Consider the following 15,327-nt stretch of genomic DNA (forward strand, 5'->3'; position numbering starts at 1 on the left):
GTGTAAAAGAAAGTGAAGTCTACACTATATTAACCATTTAATAAACTAAAACAAGGTTACTGAGACCTGGAGCATTGCAGTTTAGATGGGGGTAGATAATGAGGCAGGAGGCATGGGCAGAGACCTACTTCAGATGGGATATGATAATCATGTTAGAAATTTTAAAATTTATCCTAGGAGTAATAGGAAGCTACTGAAAAGTTTCAAGTGGAGACATGATATAAACAGATCTGTGTTTCTCAAAGATCACCCTGGCTACAGGGTAAAGAATAAATTGTTGAGGAACAAAAATGAGAACTATAAAAGATAAAAAGAAAGCTTAAACCATAGTCTGGACAGAACTTGATGTTATCATGAACAAAGGTGACAGTAATGAAGGTAAAGAGAAGTACATGGACTCGTGAATTATCCAAGAATTAAACTCAACACTTGGTGGTGGACACAATACAGGGAACAACAGGATATCAAAGATAACCAGGTTTCTGGCTGACAGATATAATGGAAAATAACACACATCACCCCATCTTCAGAGTAATAATGAGGCAGCTTCATCAAATCAAGTATAAAATAATCACATGACAATAATTAACATTTATTGAGTAGTTGTTTCATACCTGTCATTGTGCTAAGTGCTTTACATGTTCTATTTTATTTAAAACACATAAGGACTCTGTAAGAACTGTTTTAGACTAAGCTCCATTTTATAGATATGGAAACTGAAGCACTGAGGAGTTGACTTTTTCAAGGTCCACCAGCTAATTAGTAGTAGAAATAGTATTTAGATCCAAGCAGCCTACTTCCTCTAACACTCTATCAAAGGAACAAGAGTAAGTGACTGAGCAAGGTCAAGTTCATCTGAAAAAGATGCAGAATGTGAGCCAAGATCCTCATGTCCTAGCAGGGAAGTAAACTATAGAAATCTTGAGAGGAAGAGATGAATCTCATAGCCAGTTATCCTTCCTTGGGAAGCTTTTTGTCATAACAAAAGATTTGATATCTTCATGGATGTGTCCAGGATATTATATAGAATCAGTCATAGAAAACAGGATCCACTTTGGTGCCGGTAATGGTTCATTTTATGTGTCAACTTCACTAGGCTACAGGGTGTACAGACATTAGTGCGTCTCTGAAGGAGTTTCTAGATGAGATTAACATTAACCTATTTTAGTAAATAGTTTTCCCTTCCTAGGATGGGTGGAAGGGCAAACTATTTGAAGACCTCATGCAATCCGTTGAAGACGTGAAAAGTAAAAAAAGCTGAGAATGATGGATCTCCTGCCCTAACCACATCCCTGGTCATAGTAGTAGTTTCAGGGATGAGCTTTATTACCCAAACAGGGCTGAAGTTAATCTTGAGACTTTTGCTCAAGATTTTCATTTAGTTATTCACACAACAAATATTGCTTAAAAGCCTATAATGAGTCTAGTTATTGTTGTAGGAAATGGGGATGTTATAAATGAAAAACAGGAAAATCTCTGAATTCATGGTGTATACATTCTACTGGTGGAGACACTAGAATATGTACAATAACTATAATAAATAATAACCTGTATATAATATGTTATTGTTACAGGTAAAGGGTATAAAACAAAGGAGGGGTATGAAATGGAAGGAATGCTGAAATTTGCTCAAATCAAATAGCCATTAGAAGAGGGTCACCTGGAGCTGCAGGGACCCACTTCTGCCTCCACAAAGAGAGAGCTTGATTGAAAATAAAGCCAAGTCAGGGGAAAGTAGAACCAAGAGTTGTAGAGAAATGAAGTCCTAATGACTATGGGAGCACCTGCACTTGGTCATGCCTCAAGTTTTTTCAGCTAGATGAGGCAATATGAGGTGTCCTTACTTTTTTTGTTTGAATTGGGTTTTCTGTCACTTGCAACCAAAAAAGACATGATGAATGCCAACCCTTTCAGGTATACACAGAAACTCAAAGTACCTTACAATGTGTTTCTAAGTGTGGTTCCTGCTGTACTTGGATTACTGAATAGCTAGAACTCATTTATAATTAGCAGAATACATTTACATGTAAACACCTAAAACCCTAAAGACTTTAAAAACAGCATGTTCACTTTAATGTGTTTAAACGTTCAAATGTGCTTTAGACTTCTAATTTAAGGAATCTTTCTTATAGATTGTTTCCAGGTCATGCTTGTCCTGAATAAGCAATTACAAATTCTAAGTTATCTCATTTAAAAAATAAATGATATTTTACCAGATACATTTCTGCCATTGTACATAGAATAATTGTACTTTGAACTTTTTGAAGCATTATTACACAGTACAGAGAGAATTTCTACCTTACTTTTTGTTGGTAGTGTTGGTGATGTTTGGGGGATGTGCAGCTAGGGACTAATTCCCATCTGCTCTGAACTGAGAACAATACATCCAGTATGACTGGCCTTCCGACCATGCTGAGGGTTCCAAGTGTGCTGGAACCATGTTCACTAGTGCTAACTTGACTGTATTTAATTATGATCAGCCACATACATCAGCTGAACAGAAATTCAACACTGTACTGAAGATTGTTTGAATTTAAGGTCACAGACAGCAATAAATAGATTTTGAATGTTCCCTATCTTTCTTCCTCTATTCCTCCCTTTAATTTGATCTTCCTTCCTTACAACCCCTAAATCAACATGAAATGAAACATGGCAAAACACACACAAACAAAAAATCAGCAGTTGCTCTCCCTTTCAATACAACATTCACATATGTAGCAAATTGTTGAGCAGGACTTCTTCTTCCCCCAAAACAACCAAGAGGACCCCAGCAGGGAACCGAGAGAAATAAGCAGCCCTCCCTGTAAGTGAGCCATGAACAGTCAGGGAGCAGACATGTCCTCGGGGCTCAGTAAAAGAAGGCTAATTTAACTCTGCCATCTGAACTATCCCTGGACACACAGACCCCACCTCAAGCTATATAAGTGACAGAGAGGAGGTTCAAAGGTATTCTCAGCAATGGAAGTGAGTCATCAGCCTAGGTGGCCTGGTCTTTCCCACTGAGGGGAGACTGAGAGTACTCCTCTCCACTTAAGCAAAGAAAAAGGGCTTTAAAAGTACCTATCATAGAGTTGCCTGCACCAAGGGGAGACTGGATTCTTTCTCTCAGGTTGAATGTCTGCATATGCAGCATATTTGCTAGGCTCCCCATACCCATCTGAGCAGGTGAAAGGAGAATTAGAGAGTGAGCAGGGCGGAGAAAGGGATGGTAAGTGGAACATCTTTGCTGTGTAAAGATTTTTAAGTTTCTTTTGGATCAAGTGGATTCTGTGGAAGGCAGCGTGGCCTGAGTTAGCTTTCTGGTTCTCCACCCAAAATGGGTTCTAAGGTGAAAGCTAAGGGGATTGCAACCCCAGATGAAGCTTCCACCATGGGAAACAGTGGGAAGGTTTTCCACAGGCTCCAATTATCTCAAGCAGGAATCTTCTGAGAGAGAATCAACAGTCAGCCAATATTATCCAGAGAAGCAACAACACCCAGTAGAGGATACAACTGCACAGTTCAGTAAAAATCATGTTAACGTCTTCGTTTCACGTCTTCTACCTGCCCCATCACGGAGAGAATAGAAAATAAAAAGATGGAAGGGTGAGAGAGAGGCCATGACCCTGCCCATCCAAGTGCTTCAGGCCAGAGCTTTGATGGAGAAGAAGGAAAGCAGGATGAAATGAGTGTGAGGCTGAGTTTTAAACTGGATGAATTAAGACTGGCCTCTTTAATATCTAACATCAACTTGAAACCTATAGTACCAGACGTGTGGTTAAAGGACAAGGAAAACAATCCATCAGAATATGAATTACTATAGTAATTATAGAAAAGCAAAGTCTGTTCTGAGTCAGATTCTGTCTAGGAAGTTTGAGTCCCTCAAACATCCCTAAAAATGTGCCTCTTCTATTTGCGTAGCCTAATGGCCAGTCCAAACACCACACCAGCTCAAGTTTCCCATGACATTTCAGGAAATATTTTGTGACGAAAAATGCTAGGGGAGGGTAAAGAACCTCTTCAGTATTGAGGAAATCCAAGATCCCTAAAAAGGAAGAGGTAAAATCATAGCATATACTAGAGAATCAGAATAGATTTTAAATTTGGGATAACATTGGGAGAGGACATCCACAGAGAGCAGAAGCTTTCAACCCTGTATATATTTACCTCTTCTACTGTTTGATGGGACCCTTCTACATTCTGAGCTCCATGCTAGGACCTTCACAGGCTTTTGCTTGTTGGTTTGTTGGGTTTTTGCCTGATTTCTCCCACCTGTTTTATTCAGTTTACATGTAGCCTAAATGACAAATGGTTTCAATTTTACACATTGAGTCTATACAACACTAAATATTGTACCAGTGTATTTGAATATTCCTGTCTTTGGGCTTCGGTCACCCTGGGATCTCAGAGACTAAACTAGAAGTCAAAGAACTGAGTTTATTTATCTTAGAGAACAGCTATGTATTGTCTGCCCACCAGCACTCCATGGGATGGCTACCATCCTTTTCTTTTTTTAAATAAATAGCTCCCAAAAACAAATACTCACAAAAATACAAATACACAAGCACACTACACCTCCACCCTGGCCTCCCTGGTCAAGGCAGAGCTGCTTCTTCTCACATGGCCCTGTGACCCTAGCCTTGCGAGTTGGTGAAGTGACTTGAGCTGGGACAATCACAGTGCCCTATCTCCCTGGCACCATATCAGAGGTAAAGCAAACTAGACTTGTGAAGCATTCCCCGATTACTTTAGGAACTAATTATAGAATAGAGAGCTCTGTTTGTTGGTGGTGGAAAACCAAAGGCTACGTGAAACCAGAAAATGCAGTGGCATACAGAACAAGCCAGTAAGGAGTAGGAGCCAGTGAAGCCAATACATGCAGGGAGACCCAGAAGTAAGAAAGGGAGCCCTGATGGCATTTGGATCCCTAGAGATGGCCATGCTCGAGGCCAGCTGCCTTCTTGCCTACTTTGTAGTTTTATCAAGAGCTCATAAATCTTGGGTTTTGTCTACGTTTATTTGCATGGAGTTTCCATCCCTTAACACCAAACAATTTTAGAATAGTAAAGCCACCTATAAAAATGCTATGCCAGAGCTTTGGTTTATGTTTCAACCCAAAGGAATAAGAAACAGAAGGAAAGAAAGACCTATGGTCTAGAAGAAATGGGTAAAGAACAGGAGCAAGAGGAGATATTCTGGATGTAAAAGAGACAGGATCTGATATAGAGGTGCTTTTTAAGATGAAAATAGGCTCTGGAAATTTTCATCCCACATCAAAGAGCAGACAATAGGAAATGTCCTTAAACCCCATCACTCTTGGGGAAATAAGGAATCACACAAAGAGGGGCCCTGAACTCCAAAAGATCTCCACACTGCAGGTAAAGAGGATGAGCTAGCAGAGTTGCTCTTAATCACTATTTTAGCAGTGAAACTATTTTCTGCAATATTATGTTGAATGCAAATGTAGAATAGGGATAAAACCAAAAAAGTGATCACTTGAGCAATTTAAACCTTGATTGCTTGACTCCCAGATACTCCATTGTTTGTGGACACCCTGAAGCTCCCCCAGAAACCTCTGGATTTGGGGGAGCACAGCATGGAAATCACTGACTGGGAAAACCCTCCTGAATGCATGTCTTCGCCTTGCACATGATACCGTGCTTCAAGGCGGCTTGGAACCTGTTGGCAACTACAATAACAGTGCCCACGTGCAGTAATTTTTAAAAGCATGAAATATGAATACAGGTATTTGGTACTTTTAAAAGGAAAATAAACCATACTTAAACTTGTTTCTTCAGACTATATTTTCTTTTTTATCCCTACCAAATTCTCATGCTCATAATTGCACTACTGTTTTTCTCAATCATCCCCCCACATACTAGCTTTTCTCAGAAACTTCCATTTGTATTTAATGCCTGTATCTTGTAAATTTCTTAAAAAGGACAAAGACAGAAGTCCATTCAAGGCCATAAAACTGCTTTTTCTCCTAAGAAACTGTCAACCAAATTTCTCAGGGAGGAACTAGAAACGAATTTGAGAGACATTGATAAATTTCCCTGCTGAACAATCAATAAAAGCCCCGCCATCCTGTTCAGACTCCCACTGTGGAAGCAAGGGCCATAATTACATTGTCAAAAATTCAAGCTGCCCAGGCTGACAGCGACCCCCTTGAAAAGTGACGTGTGATTGGCACTCGGTTTGAGGTGGGGAACCTGGATTGGCAGACGGAGTGGGGAAAATAAAAGGCAAGACTGAAATTTCCTTATTGACTACAACTACCCAGACCCCAGACTGCCCCTCTGGAGGGATCCCGTGACCCTTCAGTCATATTAAGTATCCAAGTGAGTAGCTGATAGAACTTAATGAGCCATCTGAACTCCACAAAAGATTCAGAACATGCCCTGCCCCAATCCACTCCCAAACCCAGAGAAAGAGAAAGACAGTGCTGCATGTGGATATGTGTTCATACACATGTGTGCACATGCATGCACATGCATTTTCCTGCATTAAAAGAAAAACATGAAATGTGCTTTCAACTCCATCTTTTCTCATGACAGCTGAACAGCAAAGCCTGTTTGGTTAGAGATTTTAATCTATGATAAAAATCAGCCTGAGCAGAAGGGTTACAAGCAGCAGCAATGAAGAATGAGATGGGAGGGAGAAGGTGGGGAAAGCTGTGATACTCACCCACAGACCCATTTGTGTGATTCTCTATGACCTGAGCTGGAGTTAAATTGGTACCTGTCAGTCAGTCCTCTTACTGTTGCACGTTAGGAATCAAATGTCTGCAAAAAGCTTCATTTGCTCAGCAGTGCTCTGCTTCTGGCTAAACTTGAGAGCATGAAAATGATTTCCAAGAAGGCTTTATTTTAACCACACCCAGGAATAGTGGTTATTTGCTGCTGGGAAGCAGTTGCACCATGAGAGATTAAAATCAAATGATGTTCACTAGGTGGTGGGAACAGAACAGAAGATGCCTGGGAATGTGACTCTCTTGCGATTTCCAAAGCTAAAATCTCTCTCTTGCTTTGAAAAGAGGCAGACAAGAATTAACAGGAGAGAAATCTCTAGGCAAAATTGGCCCCACACCAAATTTTGAAATAGATACCCCTTCCCACTAAAAGAAAATGAGGTCATTGGCACTGGGTACTCAGTGTTTTGGAAGGGAAAAAAAAAAAATAATCAAAATAGCCATAACTAACACTGCTTGAGCGTTACTTTGGAGCAGTCCACAAGCAATAAGTCTATGAGGTGAAGATTGTGTTTTCCTGGTTTTATAGAAATTAATTTGCTCAAGGTCATAGCTGATAACCAGCAGACCTACACTGATTTTTTATTTCAAAATTATTAACCACCAAAAACAGCATTTCCCCAAGTGTAGTCAGTGGGCTACTCGAATCAAATCACCTGAGGGTCCCATTGGAATGCACATTCCTGGGTCCAACTCCAGCCCACCGAGTCAGGATCTGGGGGTAAGACCTGGAAATCTGCATTGTGAAAACCTCCTTGAGAAGAGTCTTCTGTGCACTAAAGTTGATGAATATCCTCACTACAGCCTGGAAGGGGAGTGAACTGAATGCTGGGTCATTAGGGACCTTCTGGGTGCAAAGCAGTGAATCAACTTGCTCACTGTTTTGCATACTTGACAGCAAAAGAAAATTAGTTTTTATCTAAAGCCCCAGTGTCACCAAACCCACCTTCAGCCCTGGGAGAAGGCCAGCAAAATTATGTAATGATTTTAACCACGACGTACCGCCATGCCAGAGGGGAAATCTGTTGAGACCTCAGGTGGTGAGGGAGGGAGGCAAAGGGACAGGACTGATGAGCCCCCTGGCTGTGACTGGATTCTCTGACAGAGACTGGGAACAGAGTCCCTCTCACCCAGTGGTAAGCTCTTTTCCACATCACATTTCAAGTGAGTGAGATGCAGCAGCATCACGTCAGAGAGGAAAACAGCTTGATTTCTCCCGTGTTCAGTATGCAAGCCCTGTGGTTCCGGAGAGAACCCCTCACTCTTACATTGGTAGGACTTTGGGGAAAATAGTTGTCAATGACAACCTAACCCTGGGAATACAGGGAAGGAGAGGAGGAGGCGAAAAAGGAGGGGGAAGGGAGGGGCTTGGGAAAAGTAGAAGAGCAGAAATGAAGATGGAAAGAGGGGAGCAGAGGAAGAAGAGGTGTTTGTACTCTCGATACCTAGCAACATCACAGGGCTAAAGTAGCAACATTTTTTTTAACTTTCAGAATTCTCAAAACATATTAAAAGCATGCACTTTGCTTTAATTGCCTCCTATTGATTATAAGCAATGACACTCAGAATTTCCTTGACTTGGTACCTGTTTAAACACAAAGGCTTAAGAACACGGGGTACCTTTAAAATACAGGTGCAAAAAGATATATTTGTGAACTCTTCCACTGACCCTGCCTAATAGCATGTGAAAATGAGAAGAGTTGGAGTGAAAAAAGCAGAATAAAAGAATAAGGAGAGTTTTCACCCTTCTTCATTTGAATTTCCATTTCTAGCAAGAGTTTTGTCAGCTGTGTCATGGACGACAGTGGCTCTCAAACCAGAAGATCCCTGTTGAGATTCAGGGTCCTTCAGATGGCCTGTGGGCTGGTAGAAACATTAATCTGCACCCTCTTCTTCTCCAGCTGTGTTATTTCAGGGGCAAACAGCAAAACATTGGGTGGGTAGCTAAGGAGCTGTTGGACTAAAGCAAACATTTAAATGCTGGGGTTGATATGTGAATGAATAGGAGACCCTCATGGATCCTGGGTCACAAGATTAATGTAAGTGCTTGCTGATAAAGATAAGAGGAAAAAAGTCCTCCTTAGAAGTACAACATAAAAATATTGTAGGCATTTTGAATTTCTATCCAGAGAGCTATGGGCTTTTCAAAGCTGATAAAATTTATCCCCAGTGCCTCGCACTCCGGCTGGTCCACAGTCAACACTTAATAAATAATTAACAAAAAGATTTTGCTTCCTCTCAAAGGAAGTGAAAAGAGGCAAAGAGTTCTTTTTAGTAGACAATGATTGAGGTTCACTTTGTATTGTAATAGTGCCCTGACAGGGCAGCGTGGCAGACTCTCCAGCATAGTTAAATGCCCTTGTCTAAAATTATTATTCTGTGTCAGGTAGTGGGGTTTTATTTGGTTGTGCCAGTATAGAAATACAATGTAAACAAGATCATGTTTCCCAGAGACTGACTACTATCTGGAGACCATATTTTTTATCTACCTTTGGCTCAGGCTATGTAATCCAAAGCATATAGTATCTACTGAAAGATATTCAAAGCTCATCATTTTGTATATACATTATCAGGTTGATATTAAGAATTTTCCTGGCACAGTTAGTAATTTCCTGAATCTCAAGGAAAATAAAAATGTTCATTTTTTTTCAAAGTGGGATTAGATGATCAGAAGGCAAATAAAATAGAAGCAGAAACATACTATGGCCTAATCCTTGTTTACCCCCAGAAATCCACAAATAGCACAACCCATCTGAACCAGAAATCTAAGATGACCTCTACCTGAACCCTGTTCACAGCCACAATAACAAAATGCAGTTGTCTCTGTTTGGTTTGTGATGCCATCATTGTAGACAGTCGTCAGTATATGCTAAGTATTGTATCAGTTGGCTTTCGCTACCTTATGCTGCAATTACAAATACAAATCTCAGCGGTTTATGACAATAAAGCTTTATTCCTCACATACATGAGAGCAGTAGGCCTGCTGCCACTGTGCCCTGGTTGTCATTATTCAGGGTCCCAAGCTGAAGGAGATGCCTTATCTGGGATCAGGCTATTCTCAAACAGAGAGAAAAGGGGAAAATGGCCAAAGCATTGCAACGGCTCTTAAAACTTCTACTTAGCCATTGCAGTACATCATTTCTGCTCACATGCTATCGATCGGAGCAAATCCACTCTCAGTGGCACAGGGAAGTGTGCTCCATGCACAGGAAGGCACTGAAAGCCACCTGGCAGTGGGAAGAGGTATATAATCCTCTTACAGGAAGGGGAATAAATAATTGAGAACTATAGTGGACACTGCCACTATATTAATATTAATATTATAATTAATATTTCTTCTCTAAGGAAATAGCACCCACACTCTAACTTTGTCACCTCATCCATTTGACAGCTTTCCCCACTGCCCACACATTGACTAGACCCAGCTCTCTGGTCAGTTGCCCCACTCACCATGCAGAGAGAGAGTTCCATTTCTCACAGCCAGGAACTTGACACCATATGGGAAAAAAGGGGTTGAGTGGGAACTCCCATACAGTGTGATCTCAGCTTTGCCTCGATAGGGCTTGTCCTCGGATCCGATCCGGAGCTCTCCCCCATCAGAAATGAGGATGGAGTGCGCCCTGAGCTCAATGGTTCCTGGATCCATGAAAATCAGCTTGCCTCCTAATGGCCAAAGAGAAGATTGTCAGTCCTTTGGATAGATCCAATGTCTAATGAAATCCTCTTTCTTTGTATACTTCTGCTGGAATTCAGGCTTCTTTTTTTTATCTTGCCATCTCTTATAGAAGCACAATAAAGTATATCAAACACCCAGATGAAAAAGTACTATATTACCAACCCAGCTTAGGTTTCACTCATATTATTTTTAATGACAATGATTTAAATGTCCAGCAATTTAGAACTGGTTAAATAAGTCATGAGAAAGTCATAATGAAATTAAGGTTTAAAAACCTGGGAAACAAATGAACAAGAAATATGAATAGAAGAAAACATGCCAAAATTATAACTATAAAAATTGTAAAAGGAAGTGTCATTGGGGGTACCATCATAACATGCACAGCATTTTCGCTGACCAACTTCCATTGTACTTCTTATAACAGACTAATTTCCTGAAGGAATTGCCCTGCTCCACTGAAAAGAGTTTAGGGGGGCTTGTCAGTGACAGCGTTTTATCCTACCATAGCCTGAGTTATGTACCCAAACTTTGAAAAGAAATTTGGAGCAAAAGGGAAGAAGGCTGGAAATGTTTAGATCACAGTAATTCTAGCTGTGGTACCTTAATGAGCCGGAGAAGAGCTCCTATTTCTGAGCCCCCCACCTGCCAAGCCCTCCAAAATGTTCCAGATGCTATTACTTCTACACCTGATTTTCCATACTTACATCAATTCTGTAAGTTACTCAATACCTTCTCAATAAATTTCCTTCATTTATCTATTTATTTATTTTTGTTCCCTTCACCTTTCCCATCCCACCTCCTTCCCCTCTGGCAACCATCAGTGTTTTTGGTATCCATGAGCTTCTTTCTGTTTTATTTTTATTGTTAGTTTTGCTTTTTAGATTTCACATATAAGTGAAGTCATATGATATCTTTTTTTTAAGTTGGTTTCTGTTTTTTACAATCAAATAATTTTAACTGACACAGATACTATTTTGCTCCAATATCCAAATTTTCTGTGACATAGGAATATTACTTTGTAATAAAATCATTTTATATGAGAATAGTTAAGATATTAAAACATGTTTTCATTATTTTAATACTTTTATTTTAAAATATTTAGAATATTTGTATTTTAAGCAGAATTTTCTCAATATGCTAAAATAATTAAAGCATCCCATATAAACAAACACTTTAACCTGAATGAGCTATTAAATCTATTTCCCTCCTGTAAGCAGTTTGCAAAAGCACTGGACTAGACTCTTATATCCTCTAACAAAGTGGTCAGAGTTGTGGCTTCATATTGCAAAAACCAGGCTCCTCTTTTCTAAATCCCACAGTAACTTCCCATCTCACTCAGAATAAGTCAAAGTCATTATATTGGACTACAAAAAGCCCCTTATGACTTCACCTTCTAAAGCTCACTTTTTCATTCATCTGCTCCAAATACACTGGCCTGCTTGTTAGTTCTCAAACAGGTCAGGGCCTATGCATATGTTCTTCCTGCATCTGGAATGTTCTTCTGCAAATATTCAAGTGCCTCACTCCCCTTTGTTTCTATTCAAATGTTAACTTCTCACTGAGGCCTTTCTCTCCACTCTATATAAAATAGCATGCACTAGGCGCTGACCCAAATAGATTTTTCTTCATAACACTTAATATTAGGCATATATATTTACATGTTTATTGTCTGCCCTTCCCCCATTAAAATGCATGTCCACAAGAGCACCTACCTGCTTTGTTCACATCTATATTCTTAATGTCTAGAACAGTGACTGACAGGTAATTAACACTTAATATATAATTGTTGAGTTAATTAATAAAGGGTTATATCACTTTTAGAAAATCTGGTTTAAGTATCCAAATTTATTTCTGTATTGACAAACACAAACTGAAACACACACACTCACTCCCATTTTCCCAGAAAGGATGTTATTACGTTTATGTAATTTATAAGTCCATACATTGCCTTAATGTTCTAAAGATAGGCCAAGGATGTGGGGAGGGCCAAGTATCAGAAACCTCTCAAAAGGTAGATTCTACTATAACAAGGAGTGTCCTGGTGAGGGGCAGTTCAGGACACTCTCCATTTGCTATCTTTAGTTCTATATCCAGTGTGCCGAATGACTGAGTTAGATTGTTGTTGCTTCCCAGATGTGTGCTGGAGGAATGAGAGGGAGAAAAACAGTAATACTAAAATACCTTCAGTCATTTCCTCTCTAATGTTTATCCCTATGGGTGCAGAGATAGTGATCAACAGACATTTGACCCAATAGTCAGATGTAGAGGCCCCTTCTTCCCCAATTTTCTGTCTAACATTCATCTTCAGCTTTCCTTGGCCCTGTTTGCCAACACTGCTGGTCTTCATGCCACACTCCATCAGTAGTAACAGGCACAGGATGTTCACTTGGACTCAACCTCTTAAAGTGCCCTTTCCTTCCAGCCACAATTTAGAACAACACACCCCAGGTAGGTATCCAGTTTCTCTGCCTGCCAAATGTGTATGGTTAGAGTTCTTCCTTCAGAGAATTATAGTGAGATTTCTTGAAATTATGCATGTAGGTCCCTAGTCTTGGCTCTGACCCAGTTAGATAATGCAGTGGAGTCTACTGCTATCATCACATTGATCTTTTCTTCCCCCGTTATTGCTGTTACTGCTCTATTTCCACAGTTGCTCCATCACACTAGCACTAATAGACCACATCCCTCCAACATCTCCCTGCTGGTAATCCTGACTTTCCTTTTCAAATATGGTATGTACAGCATACCCTAAGGTAAACTATCCAAGATGCAAGGAACTATCCTCGGACGACCTGCGGGCTTAACGCTAGAATAGTACCACCCTGCTTCCCAGACTTTCAAAGGACTAACTGGGAATTTTGACTTTAATTTTCCTTCCCATTGTCATTACAATGACAAGAATAATCATTAGAAATACAATAATAATGAATCTGCTGTGAGCAAAAGGGAAAAAATATGACCTGTGCTATAGGTCATATTCCTATGTTTATCTTTTTTTTTTCACTCACAGCCACATTTGATTAATGTCCCAACTAATTGTCTTCAACTGGTAAATCAAGGATTTGCATGGTGGGACTCCACCATTATAAACAGTCAGGAAATCTGAACTGAACTTGATGAGCAAGTGGTAGAAGCAGGGTATGGAATCAAGGTTCCTGTCCTGACTCTGCTATTGGCCTCTGAATGACCCTCAGTGTGCCCGATAAAATTGCTGGGCCTCAGATTACTCAGTTCCCAAATCTGTCCTACTCAGTGCCTGAGGATGGTCCTTTGTCTCTTTGGTGAAGTGCAGAGTAAAATCACGTATCCATTGAGGCTTCTGCGAGCTCTGGAGCATCTGACGTCTACATTTTTAAGAATGCAGTCAGGTGTGATTTGATACTAATAGAGACATGGAACTCATGTTTTCTTACCTCACTTATGCCTTAGTGAACCTTGAATTTTGATTGAAAAAGATACTACATACACAGTCAGGAATTCAAATAAGACCACAGGGAAAACAAGGGAGCTAACATTGATTAAGCACCTATCATGTGTTAAAATCTTTGCATATGTTGTCAGAAATGACCTTCAAAATAAGACTATGAGGTCACTATCATCCTCCACATTTCATAAAGCAGAGAGAGGGCTGCAAGAAGAGACTATAAGTCCCCTCTCAATCCAGAGCAGGCAGAGGAAGCTTTAGAACCCATGACCACCTAGCAGATAAAACTCATATCCTATCTACTGCCACAAACCCTCCCAGGTAGCCCATTTAATAATTAGGTTTGTTATCATAGTTTCACTTAAGGAAAAACATGTGTTAACCTAAGTAAATTTGCCTATGGCTTGTTTATATATGATTTATTTTAATTTTGTTAATGTAGATATACCTTGCCTCATTCCAGAAAGGATTTGAGACAGATTACAAGGATTAGTGGGTAAATATATAAACCTGGGCTTTATCCCTTGTACCATCAAGTAAAACATTAAATACACTGAAACAAATTGATAGAAATTTTAAAATGTCACAGGAATTAAGAATGATGCTAATGAAGGGAGAAAAGCTTAGCCCAAAGAAAATGAATGATTTGTGTTGGCAACAGTGCTATAAACAGGACTAATTAATAATATGATAATTATTCTGTGCTAAAAAAAAATTTTCCTTCTCACTTTATCAGTGGCAAGTATAGAGAAATCGAGGTACATTAAGAAGAGAGTTTCATAGGGAATTCAGCTATTTTTTATTAAAATAATTATAAGTGATATTCAAAGTGGAAGCTTTTGGGTGTGAAAGAATGTAAAGTTTATATTTAATGTCGCTCTGCACCAAGGCCCCAAGTGTTTCATCCTCACATTTCATTAGCTTAAAACAAATACACAGTGGGCCACTTTAAAGGGTAGTTACTTGAGGACAGGAGGGTAGTGGGAGGACTTTATATCTCCACTTTAGAGAACTCGACCCCATTTCTGAAAGCTGAAATAAGGAGCAGGGCTGAAATCAGCCTTTGGCTGTGACCCTTAAACTGCTTGTTATGATTGTTCATGAAAGCTGAGTATGTCCCACAAGTGACCTTGGGTAATTTTATAAAAATCAATCAACCATCATTATTGTTACTTCCCCTCTAAAATAAATAAATGAACACTAGTTTTTATATGTAATCACTTCTTTCCATTAAAGATCTCTTTTATTTCTTTGAAAGGGAAGTAAAGGAGACTTTTAGCAGCTAGCTAATGTTTGCAACATACATCAAAACCTGCTTTTGGCTAACCCTACAATTAGCCATCCTCTGTAATAACCACAAAAAAAAAAAAAAAAAAAAAAAAATGCTTTTTTTTCAAGAAAAACAAATACACAGTTTTAGCTATTTTTCTCCCTTAGAGAAAAATGTAGAGTATAAATATTTTACCATACATTAAGATTCTTCAAAAGAAATGGCTA

The 15,327-nt window shown here is 39.5% G+C and overlaps 1 protein-coding gene across 1 annotated transcript in view; it reads right to left on the reverse strand.

Annotated features, from left to right (window-relative positions):
- The window catches only part of PKHD1 (PKHD1 ciliary IPT domain containing fibrocystin/polyductin), a 440,427-nt gene that overhangs the window by 278,999 nt on the left and 146,101 nt on the right, over window positions 1-15,327 (reverse strand). The window contains exon 36 of the mRNA XM_090282575.1: window positions 10,181-10,393. Within this exon, the coding sequence (XP_090138701.1) occupies window positions 10,181-10,393 (213 nt within the window). The remainder of the gene's footprint in view (window positions 1-10,180; window positions 10,394-15,327) is intronic.

This window comes from Furipterus horrens, unplaced genomic scaffold (assembly GCF_987537825.1).
Source record: "Furipterus horrens unplaced genomic scaffold, mFurHor1.1.pri manual_scaffold_6, whole genome shotgun sequence".
Classification (NCBI taxonomy): Eukaryota; Metazoa; Chordata; class Mammalia; order Chiroptera; family Furipteridae; genus Furipterus; species Furipterus horrens.